The sequence below is a fragment of the Erythranthe guttata genome, chromosome 14, assembly GCF_056151865.1.
Source record: "Erythranthe guttata isolate IM_541 chromosome 14, IM_541, whole genome shotgun sequence".
NCBI classification, from domain to species: domain Eukaryota; kingdom Viridiplantae; phylum Streptophyta; class Magnoliopsida; order Lamiales; family Phrymaceae; genus Erythranthe; species Erythranthe guttata.
Window position 1 is genome coordinate 18,083,948 of NC_142546.1, and position 16,083 is coordinate 18,100,030.

The 16,083-nt window shown below is 34.2% G+C and overlaps 2 protein-coding genes across 2 annotated transcripts; one reads left to right on the forward strand and one right to left on the reverse strand.

The window, feature by feature from the left end:
- The first annotated feature begins 276 nt into the window (after positions 1 to 276).
- Positions 277 to 8,472, forward strand: LOC105952564 (glycosyltransferase family protein). The gene is made up of 11 exons (XM_012976126.2): positions 277 to 778; positions 901 to 977; positions 1,445 to 1,520; positions 1,900 to 1,972; positions 2,048 to 2,099; positions 2,423 to 2,484; positions 3,054 to 3,117; positions 3,403 to 3,460; positions 3,563 to 3,649; positions 6,820 to 6,913; positions 8,069 to 8,472. The coding sequence occupies exons 1-11, from the start codon at positions 684 to 686 to the stop codon at positions 8,159 to 8,161; spliced, it is 831 nt and encodes a 276-aa protein (XP_012831580.1). The 5' UTR covers positions 277 to 683; the 3' UTR covers positions 8,162 to 8,472.
- Positions 8,473 to 11,282: 2,810 nt separating this feature from the next.
- Positions 11,283 to 14,360, reverse strand: LOC105952565 (Actin-binding FH2 (formin homology 2) family protein). The gene is made up of 4 exons (XM_012976127.2): positions 12,864 to 14,360; positions 12,582 to 12,775; positions 12,251 to 12,486; positions 11,283 to 12,168 (listed from the first exon to the last, which is right to left on the reverse strand). Exons 1-4 carry the CDS (start codon positions 14,000 to 14,002, stop codon positions 11,434 to 11,436), a joined length of 2,304 nt encoding a protein of 767 aa, XP_012831581.2. The 5' UTR covers positions 14,003 to 14,360; the 3' UTR covers positions 11,283 to 11,433.
- Between the last annotated feature and the right edge of the window lie 1,723 nt (positions 14,361 to 16,083).

The following is a 16,083-nucleotide window of genomic DNA, read 5'->3' on the forward strand; positions in this document are numbered from 1 at the left end:
TGGTATCTCACCAACTTCATTACGAAATTCGAAGTTCGATTTGTTGCGTGTCTCCATGGAGCGTGGCTCTGATACCACTGATATGAGAATTTGGCAGATGAGATAAGAAGTAGAAGAATATGAGAATAGAAGAATTAAGAGGAAGAGTAATTGAGTAGGAAGGTAATTTTATTCATATCCCGTACTGCATACTTCCCAAGCTATTTATACAATCTACTGGTAAACTAACTATGAGAAATAATAGCAATTAAAAAAAGGAAACAACTCCAAAAGAATAGGGAACCACTAATCACATGAGTTCCATTTATTTAGCAACTAATTAACAACCACGACCAAGTCTTCTCCAGTCCAAGTTGGCAATTAAATATATCAAAAATTTCAACTTTCGAACATGTTATCGAATCGGATTTGAAGTTTCAGTACTACATAATCGAAAAATGTTATGGAAATTTTGAATTGAAATTCCAAAATTTAAGACAAAGGGGAATTCCTGAAATTAATTAAAATTCTCAAATATCGAAATGCAAAAACTTGTTCCTTCCTTCCAATTTCCACCCAACTCGCACTCACCCGGCAATTCGATTCAGGGATTGTCGATCAAATGAAAATCTCTCCATGAATATGTAATTCATCGGCTGCATTCATTCATTCTCGATTTCAGCCAACACGTGAAAAAAATTACCATGCCCAAATTTCAAAATTCTCCGCGTATTAATCTCATACTACAACTACTGCTTCCGTTCATTCTTCAATCAACTCACCCAGTATCAGCGATCAGGTATAACAAACTCAAATTTCGTTTCAATTTTCTTACTTAGAGTTAATTTTTGAGGAATTTCTATGGTATTCTGATTTTTAGGGTTCTACTTTCTTCGCAAATTGTTTGATGTTGTTTTGCAGGAAGGATGTGAGCCTTCAACAGAAGCATTATTGTCAAACCACTGTTCAAGGAAGATTCTTTCTCACCGACGACAACGGTAATTAATCGAGTTTAAATACTCAAAATAAAAAATCGGTATTTCTTTGTAACGTTTCTGATTATAATCGATGTGCGTATTGCGTTATAACCGGTAAATGACAGTTGTAGCACTACACTGTAAACTATGAAAATGTGGTATGACTAAGGGGATTAACGGTAGTAACGAGAGCATGATTTATTGAGCTTTGGAATTTTCGTTATTTTTATACGATCTTTTTACTTTAAATGCGCCACAGTTAACTGTACTTTTTCATGATAGTTCCTTCTATCTAATATGATAAATTTCGGCATTAACATAACCTGTAGCTCGACTTATTTTACTAGTTGATGCCCTGCTAAATACAGAAAACTTATTTAAGTTGCTGGGCTGGATCATAATATATGCTAATTATGAGTGGCAATTAATTAATGATTAATGAATATGGACGAATGTGAATAATGGCTAACGAGGTTTCATTCTTGTAGGTCATGTATGCGATGCGTTCTCTCTTGACCCGCTATCTCATTGCTGCCCGGAAAAAGGAGATCAATTTTCGTGTCAGTGAGTTCTCTCTTTTAAATCTTTTTTTAAAACTTTTTACTCTTTCTATTTCATTGTTAGTGGTTCCGTTTACCATTTTGGGCAGCCCAAATTATTTCTTTCGCTCTTACTATTGTAGCACCAAGAATTAACATAAGTGGAAAATTTGAATTTAAATTGCAGCTACTAGCAAAAGTATAGTCCGTATTTCAAATTAAAAAAAGAAAAAAAAAACCCATACGCTAACACTGTAGTTTACGAAGTTTAGTTATTATAATGGGATGATGGAATGCCATTTTGAAATTTTTGTTGGCTACCTAATTACAAAGTACTTACGTACCTTCTATTAGTGGAAGCTTGATTCTTTTGTTCTTTCCTTTTCTGTATGCTATACTCGCAGTGGATGCAATCTTGTTTCTCAGTGTTGCAACTCATACGAGTTTTGTGTTTCATGCTGCTTGAATCCAGTTATGGTAATATTATCACTCTTTCTGCCCTTTTCTTCTTAGATAAGTCTTCTTATTTTTAACAGTTCCATTGTTTTACAGACTCGTATTGAACTGGCATTAAAGGTCAAAATAGCAAAGCCCGTCACTGCTGGTAAATTTTTATCTCCAATTCTCACAAAATTATTTATTGAAGTGCTAAATATGCTTCTGTTTGTAAGTTTCTTATCTTGGTCGATACTTAAGCTATCATTTAAACCTTTAAATTATCCTCACGACTGAGGATTATCGTTAAAACTTTCAGCATTTCATCTCGAACAGATCTAAACATAAGCCTTGCTTCGTTTCTGCACATGTTGGAGGCATGTATAGAATGAAGATTATTATATCATTTTTCATTGCGCGTGTAATTGTGTTTTTTTTCACCGTAATATGTATGAAATTCTTTGAAGATTTCTGATTTGGTCTATGTCATAGGAACCTATGGAAGTGTCTTCGATTTTTGTGCTGGGAGGTGTCGTCATAATTCTGAGAGTGTGGTATGCTTTCTTTATAAAGTTCTTGATTTATGATTTTAATCTGATGACTTCAATCACGACACACAAAGTAGGCTTGCATAGTATAGCTGTCGAACAGAAGCTCCTAATATCTGATCAATAATGTAATAGTGATCCGAAAACGGGTGTACATTCTTATATTCTTGGATTTTTTTGACTATTTCCAATTGTATTTGTACATATCTCTTTTTTTTTTTCTCGTATTAAATCATGCATCCTTCATTTTCTCCGTATATGTAATATCTTGTTACCATTTTTTTTGAATTTTCTGTAAATGTCTCACTGTTGTGAAAGTGACCAGCGAACAAAAAAAAATGTCTACACTCAATGAAGGATGTTAAAGAATGGATTAGTTTGGAATTAGGTTCCCGGGCATTATATAGCCCGATAATTCAAACTAACATCCATTTTTTTCAGATAGTTTATTATACTATAGAGAACTCCTGCCATCGTGCTGAGAGAAACTATTCTTTGAGTCGACAATTTGTGTTCAATATTCAAAGTTGACTTTATTATTACCTTATGGTCCATTCTCATTTGATATATTGCAGGTTCATGAAAATGCATATATAAGTAATTTTCACCATTGTTTTTCCATCAGGTCTAATTCTTCAGGTCAGTGTATAAATGTTTTACTCTCTATTAGTAATGATAAAATGAAACTTCGATATTACTTCTTAAGCATATACACTGTTTCGTTTCTCTAATTTCAAAAATTCAGGTGGTTAAGCTGAAATACAGATACTTAAGCACTCATATTTAATATGTTTAACTGGTTCTATTACGCAATTTATACTTATATAGACATATGTCCAAGCAGTTATATATACTTATATTAAAAAAAAATATGATTCTTTAGAAGCTAAAACACTTTGTGCTTAATAGTAATTTTAATAACAGGATCTTCTAGCACACAACTCGAAGCAAGACTGGCTGGCATCAATATCATTATTGGAAGGTAAATTATACTAATGGTTCTTTTTAGTTTTGAAATTGTCGAACAACCTAATTGATAACAACAGATGCTAATCTCTGATATTTTGCTGCATGTTGTTAATAGACAAGGGGAATCATGTGACTCGGCGTGCAAGTCCGAGGGACAATCTTGTGTACCCAACAAACTTGCGTTACTTAATCAGTGCGACGTGTAAGTTTTTAATTCTTCTTAAATTTTACTACATACATATCATGATGCGTCGTTCCTTTTTTTGTTTTGGTTTCCATGCCTTAAGTCATAACGTAGTGTTAATATTTACGTGGTTCAACTTTGGTATACGGGTTAATAAAATCAATAAACTTAGGCCTTGTTTGGTTGCCAAGATAAGGTTAGCCAATATAAGATTAAATAATCTAATGAAACTCAATTTTACTACCATGGAAGGACCAATTAAAAAAACTTTTTAAAAGGCAAGATAAGCCATGATAACATAATATTTGCGGGTCGACCCGAGAAGTTATTTGGGATACCTAAGATCAAACGAATTCCAACTGTTTAGTTAATCATGCCTAATCTCCCCAACCAAATGAGGCCTTATTGTGATTGTTCTCAATACAACCGTGAGGATCTATTATTAGGAAAAGGTGAAGTGACTAGTTAGAGTATCACGCATTTTGAGGAAACGAATGTATTTGGTTCATTCATCCCAAATAATATTATAAATCCAAAATATTTAATAAATTTAAAATCTGAAATGTTTTAGTATTTTAAGAAAAAACTATCTGAACTTTCTCAACGCTTCAACAAAATATTACAAGCTAAAAATATCTATAATAATGATGTAAACGTATAAATTATTTTTGCTTGAATGAATGATTCTACCAAAATATACATTAATCTACTATGGCCCCGTTTGGTTGGCAAGATAAGATTAGACAAGATAAGATTAAATTGTCTGATGGAACCCAATTATTTTATTGGAGCTCGCAATGTCCAACAAAAAAATAACACACTAGAAGGCAAGATAAGCCAAGATAAGGCAAGATAAGCCATGATTAAATAATTTTAGCGGGTCGACCCGGCAATTTATTGGGATACCAAACATCAAATTAAGTCCAATTATCTAGTTAAATTAACTTATCTTGGCAACCAAACGGGGCCCATGTGAATATATATGTTAAGAATAAATTAAAAACAAAATTTAAATATAGAAAAAGTGAGAAATAATTACTATTTTAACAAATTACTTGATATATGGAAGGTATTAATTTTAATAATCGTTCTGTACTCATTCCATGTATAACATACTATGTAGCACGGACACGGCTGGGAGGAGGAGGTTTCTCGTTTTGGTAACGGAAACCTCATGACACTTGTACAAAATGTGTCGGGGACATTTCTGTAAATACCCAAAAGTTTTCGGCGCGTTTATGTGAATAAGAAAAATTGGAAATGCATTTCATATTAAAAAAAATCCTAAATTATGTTAAGGTTAAAAGCCCTACCCCTCTTAACAAATCAAAACTAGAAATCTAGACTCCATAGAAGTTGTTCCTCTCTGTAATGAACCGAGACACATAGATGAATCAAAAGTTCTTCCGTTCTTCAATTCGGACATTGAATAAAAAGTCACGTAAAAAATAATATAACCACGCCGAAGGAGCTGTTGAACACAAATAGATGATTCAAAAGCACCAACTTTCATTCGCTTTTGTAATGCCATCTATGGTAAAAAAATGTCATATAAAACTGTAGTTTATATATATTTGTATAGAATTTTAAAAATTAGAAAGACCATTAATTTTTTTGCGAAATGCAATAAAAAATCTAATTTTAATTCGAAATACCAGAAGTCAACTCTTGAATTTTCTTTTTACAAAGGTCGATCTTTCATCTTTGTTCTCCTAATATACGCTTAAAATAGGTTTATCTTTTGTTCCAAGTTTTAATTAATTACAAAGGTGTAATTAATGATTTTATTTCACAAAATGCTAAAGCAATATTTAAATAATATTTTATTGAGGGTTTATGCATAATTTATCATCTTTCATTAGATGTGTTCATTTATATATTCAGATAACACTTCTATCAGATAACACTTCTATCATAAACAATTCTCACAAAGCCCCAAAAGTCTTGCATCAATATTTGACATGTTTTAAAATATCCTTATTTTAATAGATGAGGTGATTGTGAAAAAAATATATAGTAACAATGTATATTTAAATTTAAATAATATAAAAGGAGACTGCCGTGCCACGGTTCGACTATTTTGGACCAGATTTTACAGTATTTGGGTTAAAGAGGTTCTCACTAGACTAAAAAAAATAACCCACAGGACAAATGTACCTAGAAACCAGTTGTAAAAAGGAATAATGGAGAAATACGTAGGAAATTGTTTTAGAGATTTCTAAGATCTCCCTAAAAAACCTCTCCAATATTGTACTGACTTTGACCTACTAGAATGTACCTAGAATAGTTTTTGGGTCACTCCCAACCGTACGATTAAATCAATTCTTACTATGCATTAGGGAGGTTGAAAGTATAAATATGTGAATCATTTCATTTGTAAATCTACCAATTAGACTTATAAATGCTAGAGTAATAGTTAAACGAATAGGTTCGTTACTTAATAAAATATCAACTCTGTGGATCTTTTCATGTTCTATAAAATATGCTTGAAGGTGCACAAATTCTTGTGTAGTTTTGCATGAGTTAGTTAAGAAAAAATGGGTCCCTTGGTCAGAAATGGTGTCGGTGATGTAATAATTGTAAAAGAATATATTGGTGATGAACCATCATCGACATGAGAAACAATTTAACAAGTGCTTAAATATTTTTTAGTTAAAAATAAGGTGATGAAATATTAATATTAATGCTAAAAATATTTCTCAAAGAAAAAGAAAAAGTATTAATAGAACACATACAAAATCTCAATAACTAAAGAGATTGGTATGTTTGTTCTCCGACCATAACAATACAATTAAAGATTGGTATGTAATCTTTGTTATTTGTGGAATTACATTTAACCTTGCCAAATTAACGGATCAACGACAGTTGGTGAAGTATATAAGTTCCCCTAAATTAAAAAATAGAAAAGACAAATAAAAACATAAAAGACAAAAATTAAAAGATGATTGTAGAACTAGATATTTCCTACAAATGTTGAGTTGCATGAATTACTCTTGTCTGTTCCATGTATCCTGTTATGGAATATGCATTGCCATGAGTAAGAATTTTTTAGATAAAATTAGTATATTAATAGCAATACTCAATTTGCAGCAAATTCATATAGCCCAACAATGTCTTTTTTTTTTCTTGCTCTAGTATATTGATTTTAGTGACTTCTAACATGGCTCATTTTCTTCTGTTACAAATAGCATCCAAAAATACATGATCTGCAAAGGTGCATGTTTGTCTAGTATAGGAGCCGACCAACCAGCTGAAGTTGTTGATGACGCCCCAAAACATCTGGTATGGTTGCTATTATTTTTTTTTTCCCGGACAAAAGCACATATAAATCGTTTATGGCTCAACTTGTGTGAAGAATTAGTCATGTATGTCAATATGGACTAGAGTTGTTAGTTTATTTTACCTTTCGGAAACTAAGATACCTTTATTTCAACATGAGTTAACATCCTAAATATATCTCTACAACTTTCTTTTGTAAGATTATCCCATAGACATTGCGATAAGACCAAAGATCTATTATGATATTCTTGACATATTTTGACCTACATGACTTTGGTGATATCTAACTGTGAAACATGGGATTAGGAAATTGATCAATGTAAGATTTGGAGATTGTTTTGAAATAGGAAACGAGTTGTTTGGACTTTTACACACTTTCTTCAATAGAGGTGATAAAAGACAAAAGTCTCTCTAAATTCTCACCGTAAATCTTATAAAGCTCGTACCGATTAGTCACACCTTTTATCTTTTCTAGTACTCCATTTTGGTATATGGATGCACGGTTTTGCTGATTATTTATCTTGTCGGAGAAAGATGAAATCCTCTCCAAGTGTTATTTTTACCCTAAGCGTTCATGACTTTGCTAATCTTATCTTTTGGATTCAACTGCAAGGCACTTCCATACAGCCATGTGGCATAGTTTCAGCAGAAATTAGGTGTTTATCACCTTAAAAGTGTATTTTTTTAATGTTTGCAAGATATGTCAAAGGAGAAAATTAAAATAAATAATTATAAGTTCCATTGTTCTTACTTCGGTTTATTCTATCTAGTTGGGATGCAAATGATTGTTTCTAGACTATAATTCAATATCCATTATCCACTTTTAAGAGGCTTTCAGAAACTCCAAAAATCAAGTGTCAAGTTCTTGTATTCGCACTTTTAAGTGGAAGCCTCGTTCACTCCAAAATTTATTTTCATTTTCATTTTGTTTATTTGCATACTGAGCACTGGAATGACACAGTACTAACACATTTTTCACGATTTAAAGTATATTACTAAATTTTGAAATGCGTGTCAAAACTTCGGAAACTGGACATAAATATGCTCAAGATTTACTTGTTTTCTGCTCTGAATTTTGCCCATGTTGTAACTTGATCAAATTACCTAATCCTCTTTTTGACTTTTGTTTCTTCAAAATGGCCTTGTGCGCATATTCAGAACCCTGGTGCTTGCTTGTACACGAGAACACAATCTGTGCTTTCTTGCGATGGCTCACACACACATACAAAGAGGCTTTGCCCATGTGCATAGATGCTTCACAAGTAAGACTCTCTTCCCAAAGTTACTTGTTTGCTCTAAAGATCGACCATTGGATATAAAACGGGGGCTTTGTTGGTTTTGTTTCGGAATATCTGTTGGGTAAATATTTGAAGAATGTGTAACAACCGAATTATGATCAGTTTTTACAGTAACTGTCGTTCTCTTTTGATTTTTTTTTTATAGCTAGATGCTTTTATTTGTATAATGATTGATAGATGCATATCTATATTATGAAAGAATTACATGAAATCTTTATTATTGAAGTGAGAAAGAAAAATACACACCGTGAGAATTGTCTAACATATCTGGGGTATAGGAAGTTGAAAATATATATATGTTTGACTTTGTTACTAGGCAATCGACAAAACCAAAGACGGGATCTTATGTCTAGTTCGTGAGCAAGTATTTTACAACAAATTGTATTTTTTTTTTTTATCATCTTTCTATACTTGGATAAGGAATGTTTTAGCTCGACAGGCCCCTTAGATGATGTTATCTTACTCTTTGCTTTCGTGGCATACTCATTTTTCATTTACTTCCCTTGTAAAGGTAGCTTAATTAGGTAGTATTGTTTAATTCTTTCTAGAAAAAAAGAGGGTAAGTTACGGTCACCCTGAGGTAAGGTCAAATTACGAAAACCCCCTCTTGTTTTGGTAATTACAACCAACCCCCTCAACTATGAATCTTCTCACACTTCCACGTATGGTGTCAAATTCAACGATATCTTCTAGATTCCGTTGAATGTTTTCTAGTTTGTCCTTGTTTTGTGCAAAAATGCAGTTTCTGATGCACCACAATCTCATATTTACAAGCCAAGAGACACATCTTATGATCATTTTGTTTCAAAATGTGGAGCTCGAATGTGATAAAACGGGTACAAACTGGAGAATATTTCACATAATCTAGAAAATTCCACTAAATTTGACACCTCAATAGTGGATGTCTAAGAAGATTTATGGTTATGGGTTTGGTTGTAATTACCCAAACATGAGGGTTTTTTTGTAATTTGACCTTACCTCGGGGGTGACCGTAATTTACCCAGAAAAAATATATTTTTATGTATGAATGACTTCAATTATGAAGCATCTGTAAAAAAAAAAATACATTCACTAACTTTACGAGTTAATATCGTTAGGCTCCGATAGACACAACGATGTATTCAAATTTCTAAGTCTCTTATCTTATAATTATTTTCGAAAAAATAATTTTGCAGAAGTTAAGTTTTTTCGTCTTGCAAATACCATTGCATTTTAATTAATTATGTAATATGATTATTCCATTCTGAATAAGGAAGCAAAAACTAGGGACAATAGATAGTAAATTAGAGTCCATGCATGAAAATCTGTGTTTGATTCCATATGCAGAAGACAAAGAGAAAGACAAAATGCAAAGAAAAAAGATGATATGATTTAAGATGATAAGAGGAATATATCTCTAACACAAGTATTGGTATATTGTGTTTTCTTCTGCATTTCACACACGTGATAGTGTACCTTGGAATGAAGCATCTTATAGCCTTCACAATAAACAAAATTATACTTGCATACATGTGTATGTATATATATTGGTTTCAGACAAATAATAGAGTTGGAGAATTTTAGACAAATAATAGAGTTGGAAGATGTGAAAATACATAAACATACACCAAGATATTTATGTCGTATATAGGAGCTTATATATAATTATTATTCAAATAAAATGGCTTAGTTCCACCTTGCACTCTCGAAATGTACCAATACTGGCAATTTGCACTTTCGAAAATAATTTATGACAATTTGCACCCTCAAAACATGTTTAATCGTTCGAAATGCACCCTAGTATATTGTCCTGCAATAGTTTTCCGTCGTCGGCTTATTTTATGATCGTCAACATGGTCATTTTTGTCTATTCAATTGTTTTTTACTTCGAGGTGTAAAATGCAAATGTATTTTGGAGCTAAAATGACTTTGTTGACAATCAGAAAATAGGCCAACGATGGAAATTTTGGCCGAAAAAATAAAGTAGGGTGCAATTTCAACGACTAAACATTTTTTGAGGGTGTAAAGTGCCATAAATTATTTTCGAGGGTGCATTAAGCCAAAATTACATTACCCAAATGTGTACTCTTCTTTCTACTAGAAGAGCTTATAAACTCTACAAGCATTTCTTGAAATATTTGAAAGTCTATAACAAGTAGTACGTCCAATTGTTAAAGAAAAAAAAAAAGAAATTTTATAAGTTTAGTTTCTAAGATAAGAACTTAATTAATTCCTAGTTAAATTAGGAACATCACTTGAGGTGAAGTTAAATTACTAAATTCCCCTCTTATTTGTATGATTACATTTAAACGGGGCTAATAATATAAGAATCTCTTATATTACAAGATTTTTTTTTTTAATTTCAATTTTACCCTCATAACTAACATGGTGTACTTGTAAGAATTTTTATTGTTAGGGAGCTAAATGTAATATTCTTACAAAATATAAAATTTAGAGGTCAGGTTGTTTGTTTTCTTAATTGAATTATTCAAGCTTTTATAGCACCAAACTCATCAATGTGCATTGGAAAGTCAAATTCTTTGAATAACAAATAAACCTGACAGCATTAAATAAAGACCATCAAAAGTTTTATTAATTATGTTTAATTGTTTATTAATAATCCATTATCCTACAAATAAATTACTGTTGCAGAATCTTGTCTTCTATATCTTTTACCTCTGCAAGAACATATAATGTACTTATTTCAGCTGTTTCTAAAATCTAAAGTCAAATGATGATGATGTCATTCATATGTTCAAGATGCTTTAAATCTATATTTTATTGGGCAAATTACGGCCACCATTACTAAAACCCCTTCATGTATGAGTAATTACAACCACCCCTCAACCATGTATTATCTTACAGAGGTAAATTTAAGGATGTTAAATCAGTAAAATCAAATCAAAATTTCGGTACGCCAATATTTCATACCATTTACTAAACTGAATATACGATTTAGTTGGGTAAATAACCGAAATACATAAAATTTATGTAAAAATATTTAAGAGGCGGAGTGGCTGTAATTACCCAAACAAGAGGGATGTTTTCGTAATTTGATCATACCTCATGGTTGACACTAATTTGCCAATATTTCATTACAAGAAAATATTTCTTTTTTCTTTTTTTTTTTAATAAAAAAAATTGAAATTACATTATACATATGATCATCATCAACCGTGGTAGCTAGATGAAGCAGAGATAAAAACAAAAACTTATAAACAAATGAAACCAATCTAAACATATAATCTATCTGAATGGTGCTAAAGGATTAGGGTTACGTGGCCCTTTCAAGCTCCTAAGCTCTTTGCACACATTATCCAACATGCTCAAAAAATCTCTCACAATCACAAATATACGTAGCGGGTTCGATTCCTCTTTGCTCACGTCTCCGTGAAAATACTCCGTAATCTCTCTAACGTGCACCAACACTCGACCCTCGTCCTCCCTCAGCTCCGTCACCTTCGTCTCCGCGTATTTCAAGAACGTCCTCATCGAAATTACGAAACCGCCCTTATTCTCCTCCACAACCATATCCCTCTCGACGAGATTTTGCAATTTACGCATGTTGTCGGATAAATTCGTCACCGAGGTTGCGAGCACATCCAAATCTATGGTTGCCGTTTTCTTCGCATTGCATAGCTCGGTGGTTAATCCCGAGACGAGATCTAATCCCATTTTCTTGTAGTACTCGTCTTTGTCTTCGATGATTATAGTGTTCTTGTTGCTTATTTGATGGATCTTTCCCATTATGCTTTCGGACACTCTTAACCCCTCCGAACGAATGATTTCTTGCACCACGAAATGTAAGAGCGTAGTTTTACCATCCGTGCCCTTCACATCGGCTAGCTTAAGAAGGGCGTCGAGCTTGAAAGCTTTCGCCCCTCCTCTAATCGTGCCGATGTTCATTCGGTTCCCCGTTTTGAGCACCGCCTCGAGTAGTTTTAGGAAGAGCCGGCTCGATCTTAGCTCCTTGCATGCCTCCTAATTACAACAAGGGCATTTTCGTAAATTGCCAATGGAAATATATAGAATTGAAGGGGTATTTTACGAGATGTTTTACTACCTCTAGGATTGCGAACGATTTTGCGAGATGAAGAACCTCGTCTTCGAAAGTTTCCCTATAAAGCATGGCTTCGATTCTTGAAAAGGCAAAGGGTATCTTGAGCATTGCCTTAACTAGTTTCTCGGCGGAGCCCAATTCGAATACGTCTCCTTTGTAGTTTGAGAGCTTGGCTTCTTCATCCTTAGTCGGGACCATTTTCGAGAGTGCTTCTAAATCTTGTAACGACAAGCCGTCCCCTATTATTATGAAACGATCAAAAACGATACGATGGTGAACGAAAAAACGGGATGAATTATTAATTGCCGCGAATTTGAAATTAATTAGTACCTACCTCGGATTAGTGCAACGCATACTTGTTCTGCGGTCACACTCAACGCTTTGGAGAGTATAGTGATGTTGTGCAGTCTCTTGGGCTCGAGTACGTGCTTGCTTGGCGACGGAGTTTTGCTCTTCGATTCGTCGTTTTTCGTATGATTATTTTGGAGATTGTAACCGAATAGGGACTCTATCATTTCCTCATCGAATCTGTAATAAAAAAACATGATCCCAATATTATATTAAAATCGAAAGAACTATTATATATGTCGTAATATATTAAATATGGATTTCTTACTCGAACGAGCTCGACCGGAGCTTGTCCCACACCGTCGAACGGTTCGGTGCAGCTCTAACTTTGTCCCAGTGGAGCGGTTTAAGCTTCGGCAACGGCGACCCGTCTTTTCCCAGCGGCATTTGTTGCCGGAGCAGAGAAGGAGGAGGGGGCGGCGGCCCCTCGTTTACAGATTTCGAACGCGGAGGCGGGCATGGCGGCGGAGGAACTCCGGCCACCGGAAAACTACTCTGGGTTAAATTCGGCTTCAAAGAGTTATTACATTTCGTTTTCGACGGAGAAGGGACCGCCGCCGCCGGAGGCGGCGGCGGCGGTGGTGGTGAAATGGGTTTAGAACAATTAGTGAAATCTGAGGTTTCAGCATTGGAAATCCGCAAAGGGGAATTAGAAAAAGAATGGAAAGATTCATCATCATCATCATCATCTTGATGATGATGATGATCAACGGTGGAGATTTCAGCAAAGGAGGAGGGGTCTGATTTGATGAGTTTCTTGTTGGAGCCTTCTCTCTCATCAGCACAACAAATAATTGATGGTGTTTGTTGCAACTCTAAAGCAGATTCCAGTGTGTTCAGGTAAAAAAGATCCGGACCCGGATCCGAACTCACCTTTTTCACCGAGCTCTGTGAATTAGCGGCGGCGGCGGCGGCGAACTTTGATCTGAATACCGAAACACTCGTTCTTCTCGGCCTTCTTCTCCTCTGTTTCTTGAACTTCCGGCAGCCGAAGAAGAGCCCGACGGCGCACAGCGCCGACGTAATCCCGACGGAGGCAAGTACCGCCGTCAGCACTCTTGTCTTCCTTTCGTCTTTCTTCTGCACTACTATCCTGTGGGCTTGCGGGAGTGTGTTCTGGTGGTGATGGGCTTGCCGGTGAGCTCGCACCGCCGGAGAATGCGCCGGGGATTTCGCCGGAGACGGCGACGGCGACGGTGGAAGGGAAGTGAAACGCTGACCGCCAGTTCTTGATTTTGCGGGATTATTGAGTCCGAGCAGAAATCTGAAGCTATTGTTACTCAGGTGAGGAATTTGTGTGGCATTTGCAAAGAAAAAGTGAGTGAAGTAGAGAGAGATTGCAAAGAAAAAGAGAATTATGGAAACAAGAAAATAAGAACAATGATGATGATGATGGCGAGGACCCATTTGTAATTTCTTGAAAGTATCATACAAATTCAATCATGGAGATTTTTTTGGACTATAAATCTAACCCATATATCTTCAGCTTTTACAATAAATAAAAATAAAAATAAAAATAAAAATGTAAATAAAAAAAGAGAAGTAGAAGTTAGTTTGAGGAAGGTGAGAGAAAGAAGATGCAGCAGCAATAGTCTTTAATGCTACTCCAAGGAAACCCTGATGAGTTAGTATTGTAGTTGTACTGGAATACTGCTCCTCTTTTTTTTTTTTTTTTTAACTTGTTTATTTTATCTCCTCCATTAATTTTCTTTCTGTGTGGAATTACTGTTGATACTATTACTTAGAGCTACATCATCTCTTTTGTACACTTTCCCCTTCTTGACGGTGTGGAGTGGGGTGTGGGTGTTCCTATCTTCATTTTTCTTCCCCTTTGTTTTTTAGGACTTTTTTTCCGTTTTAATTCGGGTAATTTACGGTCATCCTTCCTTCTGTGGTAATGTTAAATTATGGAAAAAGTTCATTTTGTTTGGGTAATTAAAGCCACCCCTCAACTATGAATTTCATTATACGTCAATTTTTACGATGTCGAATTTAGTGAAATCTTCTGGATTATGTGGAATATTCTCCAGTTTGTACCTGTTTTACCTAATTCGAGCTCCACATTTTGAAACAAATTGATCATAAGATATGTCTTTGGGCTTGTAAATATAAGATTGTGGTGCATCATAAAATGTACAATTTTGCACAGAACGAGTACAAACAAGAGAACATTTCATGGAATTTAGAAGATTCTGTTGAATTTGACACCATAAGAATAGGCGTGTAAGAAAATTCATAGATAATAAGGTGGTTGTAATTACTCTAACATGATGAATTTTTTCGTAATTTGATATTACCTTTGTGGTAAGTTGCCCTTTTAATTATTTATGGTTTCACATAATTCTTTTCTTGTTATAAATATTGTTTTTTTCTCTAGGGATTCAATTATATTGAATGATTTCTTTTTATCTAAAGAGAAATAACAACCAATAATTACTATTATGTTCTCTTGATTACTTGGGCGCAGTCCCCAAAGTTATCTTTTTTCAGCTAATAATGAGCCTTTTGAGGAGCTAAAAAAGACTTTTAGACTGCAAAAATGAGATTCATGGGAGTATGTTGCATTTGAGACAAGTTTGTAATAATGTTGCTAAAAGCCATGATTCAATCTAAAAGTGTTGTTATTTATTTAAAAATATATATATCTAAAAGTGTTGTATAATATAGTACCTTATTTTGTGGGGTCGTAATTTGTTGGGGTTGTGCCCTTAACAATTTTGAGAGAAGGGTGTGTGATAGTGCAAGCCCTCCAACCCCATGATTATTTATTTTACTTATGTGTGTGTGTGTGTGTGAGAGAGAGAGAGAGAGAGAGAGAGAGAGAGAGAGAGTGGTCCATCATCATATCACTTTCTCATGTGATCTTCCCAAAGTTTTTGATTAGTATATGTGGCATACATACTTTTAAGGTAATAACAAAGGTTTTGAGGCTGAATTTGTGTCTCTTTCACAAACCTTTTCCAATTAGAAGAAAGTGAGATGCCATTATTTGTGTAAAGATTTGTTTGTTGAATTGATGTCAAGAATCTAATCACAATTTCAATATCCCGTGTCTCTTCGCCAAACTAGATGTGTATGTGTGTGAGAGAGGGAGTGTGTGTATTTGTGTGTGAGAGAGTGTGTGTGTGAGAGAGAGAGAGTGTGTGTGTGTGTGTGTGTGTGAGAGAGAGAGAGAGAGAGTGGGAAACCGACAAATAGTGACATGTTGCACATTAGCAATGAAGAAATAGGCTTGGCTTAGCCGCTACTTGGAGTGCTCTCATGCAATGCCATCTACCTCAAGCCTCATTTTGCAGCTACATGTGTTGGGTAGAGTACACTATATTAATTGTTATTATTATTGAGAGGGATAAATTGCATTCATGTGTGTACTATTTCATGGAAAAACATACCGGTCAACTAAAAATAATACTAATTTTTTTCATTTCAATACCATCAAAATAAAAATTAGATAATAAATAGGTAATGTTATAAATACCCTTAATAAA